Source organism: Dictyostelium discoideum (assembly GCF_000004695.1).
Source record: "Dictyostelium discoideum AX4 chromosome 6 chromosome, whole genome shotgun sequence".
NCBI lineage: Eukaryota > Evosea > Eumycetozoa > Dictyosteliales > Dictyosteliaceae > Dictyostelium > Dictyostelium discoideum.
This window is the reverse complement of record NC_007092.3, coordinates 403,042-421,119: the sequence shown is the minus strand read 5'-3', so window position 1 is coordinate 421,119 and position 18,078 is coordinate 403,042. Positions and strand designations below refer to the sequence as shown.

Genomic DNA, 18,078 nt, shown 5'->3' with positions numbered 1-18,078 from the left:
AAAAAATAAATAAAAAAATAAAAAAAAATAAAAATAAAAATAACAAAAATAGATATTGAAAAAAAATAAAAAAAAAAAAAAGAAAATTAAATTCAAAAAAAAAAACCCAAAAAATCAAATATTTTATATTTGAATATTCAAATATAAAATATTAGATTTTTTTATTTTGATCTTTATTGTTTTTTATTTTTATTTTTTTTATTTATTTTTTTTTTTTTTTCAAATAATTAGTTGAACTTAAAAAAAAAAAAAATAAAAAAAAAAAAAAAAAAAAAAAATTGAAAGGTTTTTTGGTATTTTAACGGAAATTGTGATCTAAAAAAAATTAATTTGGGGTCACTTCCAAAAATGGAAAAAAAAAAAAAATAAAAAAAATGAAAAAAATGAGATTGTGCAAAAAACCCCTTAAAAACTACACCACTAATATGGCTACCACCCCCATAATTCTTTTAAATTCTCAACAAATCCCTCAACAATTAAAAAAAAAAAAAAAAATAATTAATAAAAAAAAAAAAAAATAAAAAAAAAAAAAAAGTAAAACAAACTAAAAAATGTTCATAACAAATATTATTCTTTAATACCACCCCACATTTAAAGAGATAGCGTGTGTTTTTTTTTTTTTTTATTCTTTTATTTTTCATTTTATAAATTAAAAAATTTATTTATTTATTTAAATAAAAAAAAAAAAAAAAAGGATCCCTGTTAAAAATAATAATAATAATAAAAATCCAACACAACAAAATAAACAAAAACAAGATAAACAACAACAACAACAACAAACAAAAAATGAATATAAAAAAATTATTAAAAAAACATTTACATTAAATAGATTTTTAATTATAACATCAATAGTTTTAATTTTATGTTTATTCTTATTTAATACTCAAATTACTAGAATTCTATCATCTAGTACACCAGTATTTTATTCGAAATTCTATTTACCAATTCAATCACAATTTTCAAAGTTTAAATCAGAGACAACTACAAAGATTGAGAATCAAGGTCAACAATTAAAAGAAAAAGGTAAAGAGAAAAAAGAGCAATTAAAAGATAAATCAAATAAAATCATTGACGATATTAAAGAGAAAAAAGATCAATATAAAGATAAACTTGAACAAGATTTAAAAGATAGAAAAGAAACTTTTAATCAAGAAAAGAATAAACATCTCCATCATCATAATTTAAATGAAGAGGTAGATGATTTATCAAATCAATTTAAAGAGAAAAAGGAACAATTAAAACAAGGTTCAAAATCAAAATTTGAAAAAGTTAAAGAGAAATCAAAAGATTTAAAAGAGAATATAAAATCAAAATCACATGATTTAAAAGACAATTTAAATAGTGGGAAAGAAGATACTGAAAAAGTCCTTGAACATACTAAAGATGCCATAGGTGATTTGAAAATGAAGTTAATGGAAACTTTTGATTTTTCAAATTTTGCTAAATTAAAAGATTTGGGTATTACTGTTTTAAATAAATTGAATATTGGTGGTGGTAGTGGTGGTGGTAGTGGTGGTGTAGATGGAAAATGGAATAATTTTCAATTTGGTTCATTCGTTGCTGAGCAAGGTACGTTGTCAAAAGAGGATGGGTATATTAGATTGGAATCGAATCCATTCACTTTAACTACTGAATTAAGTGTATTGGATCATATTAAATATTTAGCAGTTTCTAATCAAGTATTTTCAATTCCACAAGGTGGTAGTTTATTCTCGAATTTTTCAATTCGTGGTAAAGCGTTGGGTAATAAGAATCACCCATTTCCATTGGACTTGGTTGAGCAAGATGATATTGAAAGTGAGATAAGATTTGCTAGTGGTTCTTTGAATGTATTGGATTTTAAGACTAGTATAGTTGCAGATTTCATGATTTCAAACTCAAAGCTTTACGCACTCTATGAACGTTTACCATTTTCAAGAGGTGAAGAGTTGGGCAATTACGCCGCCTTTGTTTACACTATCCCCGTAGCTGATATCAAGGATCAGTCGAAATTCAATGATGTCTCGGTTGAGTATAATGGTGAAAAGAAATCCATTCATTGGTATCTCGATGATAAGGAAGTATTCAAAGTTGATCAAGTTGGTCATTTCTCACAATTGGTTGGAGATCAACAGTTGGTTGAAAGAGGTGGTTCTTTGATAATGTCAAAAGGCGGTGTTGAAACTTTGGCCTTTCCAACTGGCGTTCAAGTTTGTTTTGGTGTCTTTTCAATATTGGATGCAACTATCGCTGGTAAAAATATGGCTTTAGTTCGTTTAGATGATCCTTCAAATAAATATTATGATCCAACAAATTTAGAAAAAGAATTAAAATTCCATGATGAAAAATCTATACTTGGAAATAGAATTTTTGGTCAAGGTTTTATTTTAGATATTCAAAAAATTTCAATTTCTTCAAAACAATAAATTTATTATAAATAATATTTTATATATACTAATTTGGTATAATTAATAATCAATCTAGAATGATTATTATAATTAAATAAATAATTAATTTTTTTTAATATAAAAAAAAAATAAAAAAAAAATAAAAAAAATTAAATATATAAAAAGTAGTTTAAACAATCAATTCATTTTAAGTTAAAATTATTATTTTTTTTTTTTTTATTTTATTTTATTTTATTTTATTATTTTTTTTTTATTTTTATTTTTTTATTTTTTTTATCTAAAACAACAGCAGTAACAAATAATGGAAGAAATAAATAATATTTTAAATTTTGATGAAAGTAATAATAATGATAAAGATTCTAATTATTTAGATTTTTTAGAAAGATTAAATGAAAATTATTATTCAATTACAAATGAATTAAAGTTTAAATTTGATTCTTTAAATAAAATAAAAAATGAAATCAATCAATTAGAGATTGATAATCCAAGAGTACAAAGAGAAATTGAATTATTAGAAATGTAAGTTTAAAATTAATTTTTTAATAAAAAAATAAAAAAAATTTATATATATATATTATTAAAACTTTTAAAAAGTGATTTAATAAAATCAGAACAAACATTAAATGTTTTAGTGGATAGGTTTGATTGGAAAAAACAAGAAATTTGTAAAATTCAAATTCAAATAGATAAATTAAATATAAAATTAAATGAGATTATTCAAAAAAGAAAAGAAGAAAGGTAATTATAATATTAAAGTATAATTAAATTAAATATTTAAAAAATCTATATAGATTTTATATTAATATTGTTGTTTTTTTTTTTTGTAATTTAATAGATCAAAATATATAAATTGTGTAAATAGTTTTTATAGTTTTATTGAAGAATATTGTAATGTTGAAAAAGTAATGTTAATGTTAAATGAAAAAAGAATAATGATAAATAATAATCATTTAAATCAGATTACTCAATTTACAAATCAACTTTTAAATAATAATAAAAAAAAAAACTCCTCAAACTCATTTCTTTTAAAATCATTACAAGATGAAAAAGACAACCTTTCCCAAATTATTCAATTAAAAAAAGAAAAAGAAAATCAAATAATTTTAATAAAAGAAAAAAATAATAGATTTGATAATGAAATCTATGATAAAGATGAAGAATTTAAAGAATATAATGATTTAAAAACTAAAATAATTGATTTAACATTAAAAAAAGAACATCTAGCTAATAATAATAATAATAATAATAATAATAATAATAATAATAATAAAAATAATTCTATGATTAATAGTTTTAATAGCAATAAAAATAATAATGTTAAAAGTAATGTTTCTTTAAACACAAAAGTAATTCCATCTTTATCATCCTCGAAACCTACAAAACCTCCAAAATTCTTTAACCAATCAATTCTTCATCAAAACATTAATAAACCTCCAAATCATTTATTAAATAAAACAGTTAACACAATTTTTTATAAAAATGTTCATACCACTAAAAGCAATAATGAAACTGAATCCAAAAAATCAAATGAAGAAGAAATTGAAGAGTTGGAAATTCCAATTAATAAAAAAGGTATCCAAAATAATTTCATCAACAAACAATAAGAAAAAAAACAAAAAATAAAGAAATACATTTTAAATAATAATAATAATAATAATAATAATAATAATAATAATAATAATAATAATAATAATAATAATAATAATAATAATAATAATAATAATAATAATAATTTTATTTGGTTTATTTTGTTTTTTATTTTTTAAGTAAAAATAATATAGTTTTTTTTTTTTTTCTTGAAACTCTTTATTTGTTAGTAAAATTGAAAATAAAATTACCTACCAGTAAAAAAAAAAAAAAGTTATAAATAACAATTCAAAAATAAAAAAACACAATTTATTATCTTCTTTGTTTTTAAAAATAATAAACAAATAAAACAAGCAATTATTAATCTAATTAATTATCAAAATCATATCACGGTGATTAAAAAAAATTATTTGCTTAAACAATAACAATTATTATAAACACATTTGGATATAATAAATGAATAAATAAATAAATAAATAAATAAATAAATAAATAAATAAATAAATAAATAAATAAATAAATAATGGACTATGAAAAAAAAAAAAACAAATTAATCCACAATCAAATTTTTAAAAAAAAAAAATAAATAAAACAAAATAAAATAATTAAACATGACTAATAAACTTTATTTGTAAAAAATGAAATGAATTACAATTAATAAATTAAAGAAAGAAAAAAAAAAAAAAAAAAAAATAATAATAATGAGAAAAAAAAATAAATAAAAAGAATAAAGAACACAATTGTTTTTTTTTTTTTTTTTTTTAAACAAAAATGATTATTATTATTATTAAAAATTAAAATTAAAATTCTTTAAACAAAAACGCCAAAGAAGTGAAGATATATGTATATAAATAAAACCACCATTTTTTAAGCAAAAAAAAACTATAAATACTAACTACCACTAACATCAAAACAATCTTTTTTTATACACGCACACCACACCACTTTTTTTTTCTTCTTTTTTTTTTTTTTTTTTTTTTTTTTTTTTGGATATTATAAATAATGATAAATAGAGATAAAAATAAATAGAGAGAAAAATAAAGAAATAAATTAAAAAAAAAAAAAAAAAACCCAAAACCAAAAACCAAAAACCAAATAATTGATTGATTGATTAATTGTTATTGTTATCGACAAATTGGCAGTGGTGCGTGATTGTGTTTTTCATTCGATGAATTTTTGTTATCGCTTGGTGTGCACTATTTGAACTATTGGTGGTTATTGACTATTATTACTATTATTTAAAATTATTACTATTATTTTGTTGTTGTTGTTGTTGTTGTTGTTGTTATTATTATTACTATTATTGTTATTGTTATTGTTATTGTTATTGTTATTGTTATTGTTATTGTTATTGTTATTGTTATTGTTATTGTTATTGTTATTATTAATTGTTATGATTGAATTGGAAACAAATGCGGCAATGGAAACCCATTTTTTAAAAAATAAAATAAAATGTACAAATAAAAAAAAAATCCCTGTATCCCTGTTCCCTAAATTCTCCTCTCTCAATTCCTGTCTGCTAAACTCTTCCCCTACCTTTTTATCGCCCTAATATTCCTCTCTCTTTCCTATCCTCTCTCTCCCCTCCTCTTCATTATTATTTTTTTTCTTTTCTTTTTTTGTTTTAATATGGTTGGGAACCTTGACCAGAAGTTTGCTTGAGTGAAACCTTCAATTTTTTACCTGCCATCATTTGACCATGTAAATTAGAAATAGCTAAATTTGCAGAAGCTGGATTATCATATGATACAAAACCTATAAATGAGAAAGATAGAGAGAGACAAATAAAATTATTAATAAATTAGTTAAATAAATTAAAGGAGAGAGGAAAAAAAAAAAAAAAAAACATACCAAAACCTTTACTAACGCCAGTATTTTTATCAACATAAACTTTAGCACTTACAACAATACCATATTGTTGGAATAGTCCAAGTAAATCATTATCAGAGAAGTAATTTGGTATATTGTAAACGAATAGATTTGAACCTTGTGGACCAACACTTTGATTCTTTTTATTACCCATTGGACCACCTTGATTCATGCCACCCATACCATTATTCATACCATTACCCATTGGACCACCCATACCATTACCATTCATACCATTACCATTCATGCCATTGCCCATTGGACCACCATTATTCATACCGTTACCCATTGGACCGCCATTATTCATACCATTACCCATTGGACCACCATTGTTCATACCATTACCCATTGGACCACCATTATTCATACCATTACCATTCATACCACCCATTGGACCATTATTACCATTGTTAAAGTTTCTACCATACATATTACCATTATTACCACCATTACCACCCATACCACCATTATTATTATATTTATTATCAAATTGTGAATTTGAATATATATCATAAATACCATCACCAATAATTGGTGGTGTACCTAATAATGATGGTGATGAATCAACTATAAAATAAAATAAAATAAAATTACTATAAATATATATATTATTAAAATATTAAAAAAATAGAAAAAAAGTAATTACTTACTACTTGGAATAAAATTAAAATTTGGCATTTGACCAAAATATGGATTAACAATGAATGGTTGTTGATTCATTTTTGGAGGGAATTGATTAACTACAGGTTGTTGATATTGTGATTGAAAAGATTGTTGATGAGATTGTTGTTGTTGATGAGATGGTTGTTGTTGTTGTTGTTGCTGTTGTTGTTGTCTTTGTTGCATTTGAATTTGAATTTGTTGTTGTTTTTGTTTCTTTTTCTTATCTTTTTCAGTATCAGCGAATTTTACAACCAATGGGTTTGGTGAACCGTCCAATTTCATACCATTCAAAGTTGCAATGGCAGAGAGAGCAGATTCTCTGTTGTCAAACTTTATGAAACCGCATCCCTTGCTCTCGGAATTGGGGCCCCGTAAAATACAAATATCCTCAACAACACCATGTGGCTCAAACAACTCCCTAATTTGCTCCTCCTCGTAGGAACGGGGTAGCATACCAACGAATAATTTACTAGCCAATTTCTCTTGCTCACTATCGGCATACTTTACTTGTAAGTTGTTTAATACGCCTTGGAATTTCTTACTATTATGTAATTGCTCAATGGCTCTGTCGGCTTCCTCACGTGATGGTACTGATACGAATGCACATCCTTGTGGCTCATTGGTAGTTTTATTCTTTATCAATGATACTGATTCAATATTAGCTATATTGGTAAATAAATTTTTAATCTCTTCTTCATTAAATGATTTTGGAATTTGTCCAACAAATAGTTTAGTTGACATTTTTTTTTATTATTTTTTTATTTTTATTTTTTATATATTTTTTATATTATTTTTTAAAATTAAAATTATTTTTATCAAGATTTAATTAAATTAAATTTATATTAATTAATTTATTGTTTTTTAATTTTTTAATTTTTTATTAATGTGGATTTATTAATTTATTTTTAAATTAAAAAAATATATGAAATTTTTAATGTGGTGGTGAAAATAAAAAGAAAAAAAAAAAAAAAAAATGAAAAAAAAATGAAAAAAATGAAAAAAAAAAAAAAAAATATAAAAAAATAAAAAATAAAAAAAAAAAAAAAAAAAAAAATAATTATTTTTAGCCGCAACCAAAAAAACAAAAAAAATATATATAACCAACTCCTTTGTTTCTAAGCTAAATTTTTTTTTTTTTTTTTTTTTTTTAATAATGGTATTTTTTTTTTTTTATTTGTGGTACATCTACATGTGAAGTTGATAATTTTAATTTTATTTTATTTATTTATTTTTTTTTTTTTCATACATAAAAGATAATTTTATTAAAAAAAAATAAAAAATAATTTTTATTTATTTTATTGTTTTTTTTTTTTTCATATTTTTCATATTTTTCATTTTTTTTTTTTTTTTTTTTTTCTTTGGTAAAAAGTCTATGGACAAAATAAATAAAAATGAAATAAACAGTGACAACTCTGATGAAGAGATTGGGTTAAATGGATATTTAATTGAAGAGGGATTTGAAACTTATAAATATGAATTTTATGATGATATTAAAATTGAAATTGAGGGACAAGAGTGGGTTTTTTTTAAAAAAAAAAAAAAAAAAAAAAAAAAAAAAAAAAAAATAAAAAAATCGTCATACTTACACACCACACCCCTTTTATATTTATTTTTATTTTTTTATTTTTAGATTACAAAATGTAAATGTACAACCATCAACAGGATTATTACCATGGCCAGCAAGTAGAATATTATCATTATATATTTCAAAATTTAAAGAAGAATTCATTGGAAAAGATATTGTTGAATTAGGATCAGGTGTTGGATTATGTGGTTTAGTTTCATCAAAATATTCAAATTTTACATTATTTTCAGATGGTGATGAAAAATCGTTACCATTATTAAGAGATAATGTTAATTCCAATTCTAAACTATTTAATAACAATAATGATAGAATCTCAATTGAAAGATTATATTGGGGTGATAATCAACCAACATTAACTCATTTCATTCAACAATATTCAACAAAATATAATTTTAATACTATCATTGGTTCTGATTTAATTTATGTTGATTCTTCAATTGAACCATTATTCTTTACAGTTGATTCAATCTTAAAAACAAATAAATCAAGTGGTAAAGGTACATTTTATTTATCATTTTTAGATCGTAAAAATCATTTCCCAACCTTATTATCAGTTTCTGAAAAATATAATTTTACTGTAAGTTTTAATTAAATTATTATTATTATTTATTAAAAATTTAATTATTAATATTTTTTTTTTTTTTAATTTAGATGGAAATTATAGAATTAAATAAATTTGTAAATTATGATGCACCAACAAATGCAAAAATGTTAATTTTTAAAAAGAAATAAATAAATACAGTTTTTTATTATTAATTATTATTATTATTTTTTTTTTTTATTGTTTTAAATAATTTAATGGGATTTTAATATAAGAAATACCATTATCTTCTTTTGGTGGTAATTCACCAGCACGAATATTAACTTGAATTGATGGAAGGAGTAATTGTGGTGCTTTGAGGGTTGCATCTCTTTCAGTTCTCATTTTGATAAATTCATCTTTAGTGACGGAATCTTTGATATGTTTATTAGAGAGTCTTTGTTCAGCAATTGTTGTGAAAAAGGTGATACCACGTTCTTGAGGTGGGTAATCATGGCAAACGTAAACTTTGACAGTCTCTGGTAATTCTAAAATCTTTTTCATTGATGTCCATAGTGTTTCAGCGGAACCATTTGGAAAATCGCAACGTGCAGTACCAACATCTGGCATAAACATAGTGTCACCAACAAATACTGAATCGTTTTCAATGTAGTAACTTACACATGCTGGTGTATGACCTGGTGTTGATATAACTCTAACTTGTAAACTACCAATCGTGAATCTTTCGTCATCTGTGAATAACTTATCAAATTGACTGCCGTCAGTTGGAAAAGTGTGTTCTAAATTATATATGGTTTTGAATGTTTTTTGAACGATTTTTGCACCCTCGCCAATTGCTGTCTTTGCATTTGGATAGATTCCCTTTAAATAATGTGCGCCTGATAAATGATCGGCATGAATATGTGTCTCTAAGATCCATTCTGGTTCCAATTGATTCTCTTTAATATAGGCAATTAATTTATCTGCATCCTTTGTTGAGGTTCTACCATTGTTTTGTGTATAATTTAATACTGAATCTAAGATTGCACATTTCTTTGTTTGTTCATCAATAATAATCATTTGACCAGTTGCTGATTCTAATTCTGGAAATACTTCAATCTTTGCTTTATTTGACATTTTATTTTTGGTTGTTGTATAAAATTTATTGATTATTTGTTTATTATTATTTAAAATATTTTTAATAAATATTTGTTTATTATTATTATTATTTTTTAAAATTTGTTTTATTAAAAAGTTCATTTACAAAAAAAAAAAAAAAAAAATTTAAAAAAAGATTCTTTAAATGTGAAAAAATAAAAAAAAAAATAAAAAAAATAAAAAAAAAATAAAATTTTAATAAAAAAAAAAAAAAAAAAAATAAAATTTAACCAAAACAAATATTTTTGAAAAAAAAACAGAGTTATTGAGTTTTCAACGAATTTTTTAATTTTCTATTTTTTTAAATGGTTGGAAAGATCTTTCTGTTTATTCCATGGAAACCAATTTTATTCCATTGTATGTTGTCTCTTTAATTTGATTAAAATTTTTAAATTTATCAATTTTAAAAATTCCTTAAATTTTAAAAAAAAAGAATTCTATTTTTTTTTTTTTTTGTTCAATACATATATTTTATATTTAGCTTTGAAAATTTTTTTTTTTTTTTTTTTTAAATTAAAAGAAAGAACAATAGAAACTTTTTATTATTTTTCCATAAAATAATTTTTACATACCTAAAATTTTTTTTTTTTTTTTTTTTTTTTTTTTATTTTTCCCCTTTTTTCTTAAAATTAAAAATTTCCTTGATTTTCAAAAACCTTAAATTTTTTTTTTTTTTTTTTGATTTTGGTTTTTTAATTTTAAAGTTTTTTTTTTTTTTTTTTTTTTTTAATATTTTAAAAAAAAAAAAAAAAAAAAAAAATCTCCTCACTATAATATTTAAATATTTTTTTTTTTATTATTAATTATTAATATTGATAATGAGGTCAGATGCAATAAAGAGAAGGCTTTATTCTAAAGCAATATTTATAATTCCATTTTGGATATTATCAATTGCACTTTGGTTTTCTTCTGGGAGTGTATATAAAATAGATAGTTGTATGATTGATAATAATAAAACAACATGTATTCCATATACTATTAGTAAATATACCGATTTTAATTCAAATTCACAATTGAATCAATTTAATTCATCTTTTATATTATTTCAAATTATTCCTATAAATATTGTAATTATAATTATAATAATTATTATTTAAATTAATTAATTTTTTAATAATAATAATAATAATAATAATAATAATAATAATAATAATAATGTTTTTACTAAAAATATATAAATATATATTTTTTTTAAAATTAGTTATGCTTTTTACCATTATTAGGATATATGTACATTTTAGCTTCAGTATTAAAAGTAGACCTTGTAAAAAAAGCATTCACTATATTTGGTATAATGATGCTAATTACTATACCATTATTTTTAATTGTTTCAATTTGTATTTTTCCTTTAAAGTAAGTTTATCTTTAATTTTTTATTTTTTTAATTTTTTTTAATTTTTTAATTTTTAATTTTTAATTTTTAATTTTTAATTTTTCATACCCGCACACACACTAATAATTTTCATTTATTATTATTAGTTTAAGAGAAACATTATGTAGTGATTTAAAGAATGGATTTATTAAAAGTAATATAGTTGATAAAGGAAATACAACAATTTGTAATTTAAAAGAATCATTTAATTATTTTAAAGGTAGTTTTAGTGATACAACAACAACAACAACAACAACAACAACATTAGAATGGGGAATAACTTATAATTGGTATTTTATAATTGCAACTATTGTATTCTCATTTTCAATGTTAGTAATAGTATTGGTATTATTAATAAAGGATGCAAACACTTTAAATAATGGTGATGGTCAAAATTATTCATTATTCGAACAAGAGAATGACGAAAATTTTGAAGATGATGATCCTAACGATGTCATTGAATCTGGTTTAGATTTATGGGGTAGAAACATTTGGTATAATTATACAAAGAAACCAATGAATTCAATTTTATTATCAATTTTTCAATTATTTTATATTGGTTCTTATTTTTCATTATATTATTTTGGTTTTAAATTTAATTTAATTGTAATTACGAACTAAAGAAAAAAAAAAAAAAAAAAAAAAAAAAAAAAAAAAAAAAAAAAAAAAAAAATTATTATTATTTAATTTTATATTATATTAACATTTTTTATTATTAGCCATTTTTTATAAATTTAATAATTTTATTTATTTCATATTATAATTTAATATTTGATGGTATTAGAGATAACTATTTAATAAAAAGAATGTACAGAGAGAGATCAAATGATGTTAATCAGTTTATTGAAAGAGTTAAAAAGATAAAACCAAAAGTTGCAATTGTAAAGAAACCAAATAAAGAGGGTGGAAAAAGTAGTAGTGGTGGTGGTGGTGGTGGTGGTGGTGGTATTGATGATGGTATTGAAGCAATTTTAGAACCAAGATTATTAAAATCATGGTTAGATCAATCAGAATTAGATTATTTAATGATTAATGATGATGATGATAAATATAAACCAATTGTAGAGTTAACAATTATTGAAGATTTTAAAACTACTTCTCAACTACCAATTGATGCAATCTCATTATTATTTGTAAAAACAGATTTATCAAATTATTATATAATTACAAATAAAAAGAAAAGGTTCATACAAATTAATAGAGGTTTACATTCATTTTTAGTTTTAATTGGTTTATCTGGTTTATTCAATATACTTTATTTAAAAAGATTAATTCTTAAAAAATCTATAACCATTAAAACTTTATTTGAATACAATAATAGATAAAAAATAAAAAAAAATATATACATTGTAAATTAAAAATAAATAAATAAATAAATAAAAAAACAAATAAATAAATAAAAAAAAATAACAGTGATAGTTAAGGACTTCTTGACCGATTTTCTTTTTTTTTTTTTTTTTTTTTTTTTTTTTTTTTTTTTTTTTTATAACGAAACAATAATATATATTTTTTAATTAAAATATGGTAAATCATTTCCAAGAGGTCTAGTTGGCATTATTCTTATATCAATTTTTTTGAACCATCATCTTCATCAAATTTGGCCAATGAACAAGTTGATGGGGCAAGATCATAATCTTCTCCATTGCATTCAACCTTTCCAGAATTGAATTCAAAATTTTCATTATCCCAAAGATTACCTTCTGATGTATATTCAGATAAACGTATAAAAAATGGTTGTGGGAAAATTTTTGGAGTTGGTAAAGTGATTGCTAAATTTTATAAAAATAATTAGTTATTGGAATTAATTCAACATGTTGAATTATTTATAATTTAATTCATTTTATATTACCTTTTCCAATTATTTTTGATTCTCCTTCTCCATTTTTAATAATCATTTTAATCTCTGTGGGCATATTTTAAATAAATTTATTTGTTTGTAAAAAATTTAAAAAAAAAAAAAAAAATAACTATTGTCAAATATATAAGAAAAAAAAAAAAAAAAAAAAAAAAAAAAAAAAAAACCCAAAAATTATCAAATAAAAAAATAAAGATTGAAAAAATCAATACCCCATTTTTTAAAACAATTGTAAAAAAAACACTATTTATTATTGGTTTTTAATTTTACAAAAAAATAAAAAAATGAAAAAGTGGTTGTTGTGGTGCATCAAAATACCAAACTATGAATGAAATAATTTATTTTATAATTTTATAATTTTAAATTATAATTACTTTGTTCATATTAAATTTATTTAAAGAACATTTATGTTATTTTAATGAAAAACCTATTAATATAGTCTGTTAAATGTTTTGAAATATTATGAAATCAATTAAAATAGTTTTTATTAAAAATAAAAAAAAATGAGTTATATTATTTCTACAATTCCGACATAGTAACTTTTTAACTTTTTTTAAAATAAAAAAAAAAATAAAAAAAAAAAAAAAAGATAAAATAAATTAATAAATAAAAAAATAAATGAATATATAAAATTAAAAATTAAATCTTGAATTTTACAAAAAGATTTTGAGAAATTTTTAATGATAACAAAATCAAATCTTATTTGGATTTTTTTTATCTAAATTTTATAAGAATTTGTAATATGTTGTTTTAACAAAAAATTTAATAGTTATCTCTGAAAGAAGTAAGATATCCTAAAATAAAATGTAAAAATTTATTTACAAAGAAAATTAAAAAATCTATAAATATTAAGGAGATATTTCAATTTATGGAAATAATGAAAGGTTTTAATATAAAATTAAAAAAGGAAAGTTTAAATAGTAAAAAATAACAATTTTTTTTTTTTTTTTTTTTTTTTACCAACAAGACACCGCCACATAAAATTACTTTTCACCACTTTAATGCTGAAATTTTTAATATCCGGATATTAAAAAGTTGGCCCCATATAAAACCAAATAAAATTTTTATACCAACAAAACCTATTTTTATTTTTAATTTTAATTTTATTTATTTTTTTTTTGTTTTTTTTTTTATAAATTTTTTTTTTTTTTTTTTTTTTTTTTTTTTTAAGGGGAAATTATTTCAAACACAAAAATGATATATAAATTATTATCTATAATTTTAATTTTAATAATTTTTAATAATTTTTATATTTGTAGTTTAAAAATTAATATAGAAAATGATAAAAATGAAGATATTTTAAAAAAAAGAAATTTATTTTTTTATACTGATGCAAATATTGATGATATAATAGCATTACAATCAATATTATCAAATGATTCAGAATTTAAATTAAGAGGTATTTGTGTTTCAGGTACAGGATTTACAACGAGAGCAATTGGATTAGATACTATTTTCAAAGTTTTTAACTTTATGACAGAGAAAGATAATGATAGATATAAAGAATTATTATCAATACCTGTGGCATTAGGTTCATCAATACCATTGGATTCAGCATTAAATTTTGAGATCAGTATTTTAAATGCAACAAATAACCAAGTTAGAGCACTCGGTGACACATTATGGTATACTAAAGATCAGTATTTTAATAATAATACCAATGGTTTAGTACCAACGAATATGTCATGTACTGAATTATTCGTAAAAATCAATAAAGAATTATTAGAATTAAATGAACCAATTGAAATTCTATCAGCAGGACCCGCCACTGATTTGGCTATATTGCTAACCTTGTATCCCAACGTAGTGGATAATATTGAATTGGTCTCACAAATGGGTGGTACAATTGACGCGCCAGCAAATATATTCACGTATAGGAATAATACAGTGGCAGAGTTTAACCTCTTTGTTGATATAAAGGCATTTCAAATCATGGTATCGTCATTGGGTCCCAAATTATTATTGACTCCATTGGATGCAACAGATACAAACCCAATCACTAAAGATTTCTTTTATAATGAAATTAATAAACCATTGACTTATTCTGGTCAATGGTTACAAGCATTATTTACAAGTGTTAAAAATATCATAACTGATGCTTCATTCTTTAATATTGATCATATTGAAGGCCAAGGATTTTATATATGGGATTTTGAAAGTTATAGAGTTTTATTAAATCGTAATTGTGATGAGGAATTAATTGAACAAATAGAAATTAATGATTCAAATTCACCAAACAATCCAAGTGGTCAAATAACTTTATCATCTGCATCATCATCATCATCATCATCATCATCATCAATATTAAATAAAACTAGAATATGTACATATATAAATTCAAATTCATCTCATTCATTATTATCTAATATTTATAAATATAAATTACCTTAAAATAAATGTAAATTTTCTTTTTCTTATAAAACAATTTGAAATGGAATTTTTTATTTTTAATTATTACTTTCTTTATTAATATCCTTTAAATAAATAACCATTTCTTTTTAAATAATTAAACATTTTATTTTATTTTTTTATTTTATTTTTTTAACTTTTTATTTTTAAAATGATTTATTATATATAGCTATATTAAATATAAATTAGTATTATAAAAAAAAAAAAAAAAAATCTCAAGATCTTTTTACATTTTTTGAATTTAGGATGTGAAGTATCCTTAGCTATTTCAAAATCCATTCCATTCTCAAAAGCCAAAACATTGGGTTAATTATAAAAATGTTAAATATTTGAGAATTGATCATTGTTTTTTGATAAGATTGGTATGAAATTCTAAAATAAATTAAAACTAAAAATAATTAATATGATGTAATAATGATGAAAAAATCTGGGTAGTGCCCAAAAAAAATTAAAAAAAATTATTTGATGAGCTGGTTTGCACAATATTAAAAAAATTCTTAAAAAAATAACAAAAAAAACTAATCATTTTTGAAAAAACAAAAAAATATCTTTTTCACTTTTTTAGGTGAAAAAAAATCTATTTTATTTTTTTTATTTAAACTGATCAAAAGGGTCGGAAAAAAAAAAAATTAAAAAACATTTTGTAGTTTTTTTTTTATTTTTTCGGCCGAAATTTTGGTATAAATTGAAAAATTAAAAAATTCTTTTACAATTGTATTCACACAATAAAATAATATTAAAACTAAATAAATATATAAATATATAATATATTTATTTTTTTAATATAGAAAAAAAAAAACGAAAATTAATTTCTCAACAATTATTAATCAAAACCCAATTAAAGAATGGCCAGTTACTTGAATCGATCAAGCGAGCAACAAAATATACCTCTACTTAAAAATAGAAAAATTTATAGTTTAAATTCATTGATTAGAAAATACCCAGTCAATGGATTTCAAGATGATGATGATAACAACAATCAACAAACCAACAATGGTGAAGGAAATTTGAATAAATGTCTAACGGTATTTGATATCATTTCCTATGGTATCGGTAGTACAGTTGGAGCAGGTGTTTTTGTATCCATTGGTATTGCGATTAGCTCCTATGCAGGTCCGGGTACATTGTTATCATTTTTATTCTCTGCAATTGCTTGTTTAATTTCCGCATTTTGTTATTCGGAATTCTCAGCTCGTATTCCAGCATCTGGTAGTGCCTATACATTTGCCTACGTTTCATTGGGTGAATATATGGGTTGGTTCGTTGGGTGGAATCTTACACTAGAGTATGCCATTTCAGCATCGGCGGTAGCAAGGGGTTGGGTTGGTTATTTTAGTGTAATTTTCTCAATTTTCGGTGCTAAAACACCACAATTTATCCAAGGTTATCAAATTAATGATTGGATTAACATTAATCCAATTGCACCACTTATAATTGTATTTTGTACAATAATTTTGGTATTTGGTATTAAAGATTCCGCTAGATTCAATATGATCATTACATGTATCAACATTTTGACAATTCTCTTTTTCATTGTTTTGGGCTCAATCTATGTTAAAGTTGAAAATTGGACTCCTTTCCTTCCATTTGGTTTCGATGGTGTTTTCAATGCATGTTCAGTGGTATTCTTTAGTTATGTAGGATTCGATTCAGTAACAACATTGGCAGGTGAAGTTAAGAATCCAAAACGTGATCTTCCAATTGGTGTTATCGGTTCCTTAGTTATTGCAACCTCTCTTTACATTGGTGTAACATTGGTACTCTCTGGTATGGTTAATTTCCGTGAAGTTAGCCAAGGTTCACCATTATCCGATGCATTCATTCACAATGGTTTGGATATGAAATGGGCAGCTATGATCATTGCATTTGGTACATTAACTTCATTAACCGCCTCAACATTATGTTGCTTAATTGGTCAACCACGTATCTACCTCCAAATGGCCAAAGATGGTTTATTCTTCAAGAAATTTGGTGAATTAAATAAAAAACAAGTTCCAGTATTTGGTATTCTCTTCACTTGTGGCTTTGCTTCATTACTCGCTATCGTATTAGATTTAGATAATTTAACTAATATGATTAGTATTGGTACTTTACTTGCATTCACTTGTGTTTGCGCCGGTGTGGTCGTAATGAGATATAGAAATGAGGATGGCTCAGAAAATGGTCCAATTCCATCCACATTAGTACTCTTTGTCTTATTTGTAGTCGCTTGTGTATTTGGTGCTGCAAGTTATAATGGTTGGAAAATTTGGATTCAAATTGTATTGGCAGTGATCCAATTAGCTCTTATCATCCTCCTTTGTTTCAAAAAACAAACATTAGATAAAAGTACATGTAATTATTTCCTTTGTCCATTAGTTCCAATTATTCCATGTCTTGGTATAATTATCAATACCTATTTCATTATGCATTTAGATTCAGCTAGTTTTATTCGTATGGCAATTTGGACAGTTGTTGGTACAATTGTTTATTTTGTTTATTCAATTAGAAATAGTAAATTAAATAATACTAATAATAATTCTTATATTAATTAAATTAATAAAATAAATAAAAGATTATTCACTCCCCTATAAACTGTATATATATATATATATATTTTTCTTTTTTTTTTTTTTTTTTGTAATACCACTATTTTTTTTTTTTAATTTTATTTATATATTTATTTATTTTATT

The 18,078-nt window shown here is 21.9% G+C and overlaps 9 protein-coding genes across 9 annotated transcripts; 6 read left to right on the top strand and 3 right to left on the bottom strand.

The window, feature by feature from the left end:
• Positions 1-695: 695 nt before the first annotated feature.
• On the top strand, positions 696-2,405 carry DDB_G0295475 (hypothetical protein; the record flags this gene model as incomplete). Its single annotated transcript, XM_001732993.1, has 1 exon — positions 696-2,405. A coding segment is annotated over one exon (1,710 nt), but the record flags the coding sequence as incomplete, so codon positions are not given.
• Positions 2,406-2,688: 283 nt separating this feature from the next.
• DDB_G0291488 (hypothetical protein) lies at positions 2,689-3,991 on the top strand (the record flags this gene model as incomplete). Its single annotated transcript, XM_630156.1, has 3 exons — positions 2,689-2,906; positions 2,982-3,125; positions 3,223-3,991. 3 exons carry the CDS (start codon positions 2,689-2,691, stop codon positions 3,989-3,991), a joined length of 1,131 nt encoding a protein of 376 aa, XP_635248.1.
• A 1,607-nt stretch (positions 3,992-5,598) lies between these two features.
• On the bottom strand, positions 5,599-7,247 carry DDB_G0291486 (RNA-binding region RNP-1 domain-containing protein; the record flags this gene model as incomplete). The annotated part of the gene is made up of 3 exons (XM_630155.1): positions 5,599-5,729; positions 5,826-6,410; positions 6,494-7,247. The coding sequence occupies 3 exons, from the start codon at positions 7,245-7,247 to the stop codon at positions 5,599-5,601; spliced, it is 1,470 nt and encodes a 489-aa protein (XP_635247.1).
• A 631-nt stretch (positions 7,248-7,878) lies between these two features.
• Positions 7,879-8,823, top strand: DDB_G0291484 (hypothetical protein; the record flags this gene model as incomplete). The annotated part of the gene is made up of 4 exons (XM_630154.1): positions 7,879-8,021; positions 8,137-8,189; positions 8,226-8,668; positions 8,743-8,823. 4 exons carry the CDS (start codon positions 7,879-7,881, stop codon positions 8,821-8,823), a joined length of 720 nt encoding a protein of 239 aa, XP_635246.1.
• Positions 8,824-8,869: 46 nt separating this feature from the next.
• On the bottom strand, positions 8,870-9,748 carry gloB2 (hydroxyacylglutathione hydrolase; the record flags this gene model as incomplete). The annotated part of the gene is made up of 1 exon (XM_630153.1): positions 8,870-9,748. One exon carries the CDS (start codon positions 9,746-9,748, stop codon positions 8,870-8,872), a length of 879 nt encoding a protein of 292 aa, XP_635245.1.
• An 839-nt stretch (positions 9,749-10,587) lies between these two features.
• Positions 10,588-12,466, top strand: DDB_G0291480 (hypothetical protein; the record flags this gene model as incomplete). Its single annotated transcript, XM_630152.1, has 4 exons — positions 10,588-10,836; positions 10,971-11,122; positions 11,249-11,747; positions 11,861-12,466. The coding sequence occupies 4 exons, from the start codon at positions 10,588-10,590 to the stop codon at positions 12,464-12,466; spliced, it is 1,506 nt and encodes a 501-aa protein (XP_635244.1).
• Positions 12,467-12,701: 235 nt separating this feature from the next.
• Positions 12,702-13,054, bottom strand: DDB_G0291672 (hypothetical protein; the record flags this gene model as incomplete). The annotated part of the gene is made up of 2 exons (XM_630151.1): positions 12,702-12,910; positions 12,991-13,054. 2 exons carry the CDS (start codon positions 13,052-13,054, stop codon positions 12,702-12,704), a joined length of 273 nt encoding a protein of 90 aa, XP_635243.1.
• An 819-nt stretch (positions 13,055-13,873) lies between these two features.
• Positions 13,874-15,387, top strand: DDB_G0291478 (hypothetical protein; the record flags this gene model as incomplete). Its single annotated transcript, XM_630150.1, has 2 exons — positions 13,874-13,916; positions 14,168-15,387. 2 exons carry the CDS (start codon positions 13,874-13,876, stop codon positions 15,385-15,387), a joined length of 1,263 nt encoding a protein of 420 aa, XP_635242.1.
• An 863-nt stretch (positions 15,388-16,250) lies between these two features.
• Positions 16,251-17,939, top strand: ctrA (solute carrier family 7 member protein; the record flags this gene model as incomplete). Its single annotated transcript, XM_630149.1, has 1 exon — positions 16,251-17,939. One exon carries the CDS (start codon positions 16,251-16,253, stop codon positions 17,937-17,939), a length of 1,689 nt encoding a protein of 562 aa, XP_635241.1.
• Positions 17,940-18,078: the final 139 nt, after the last annotated feature.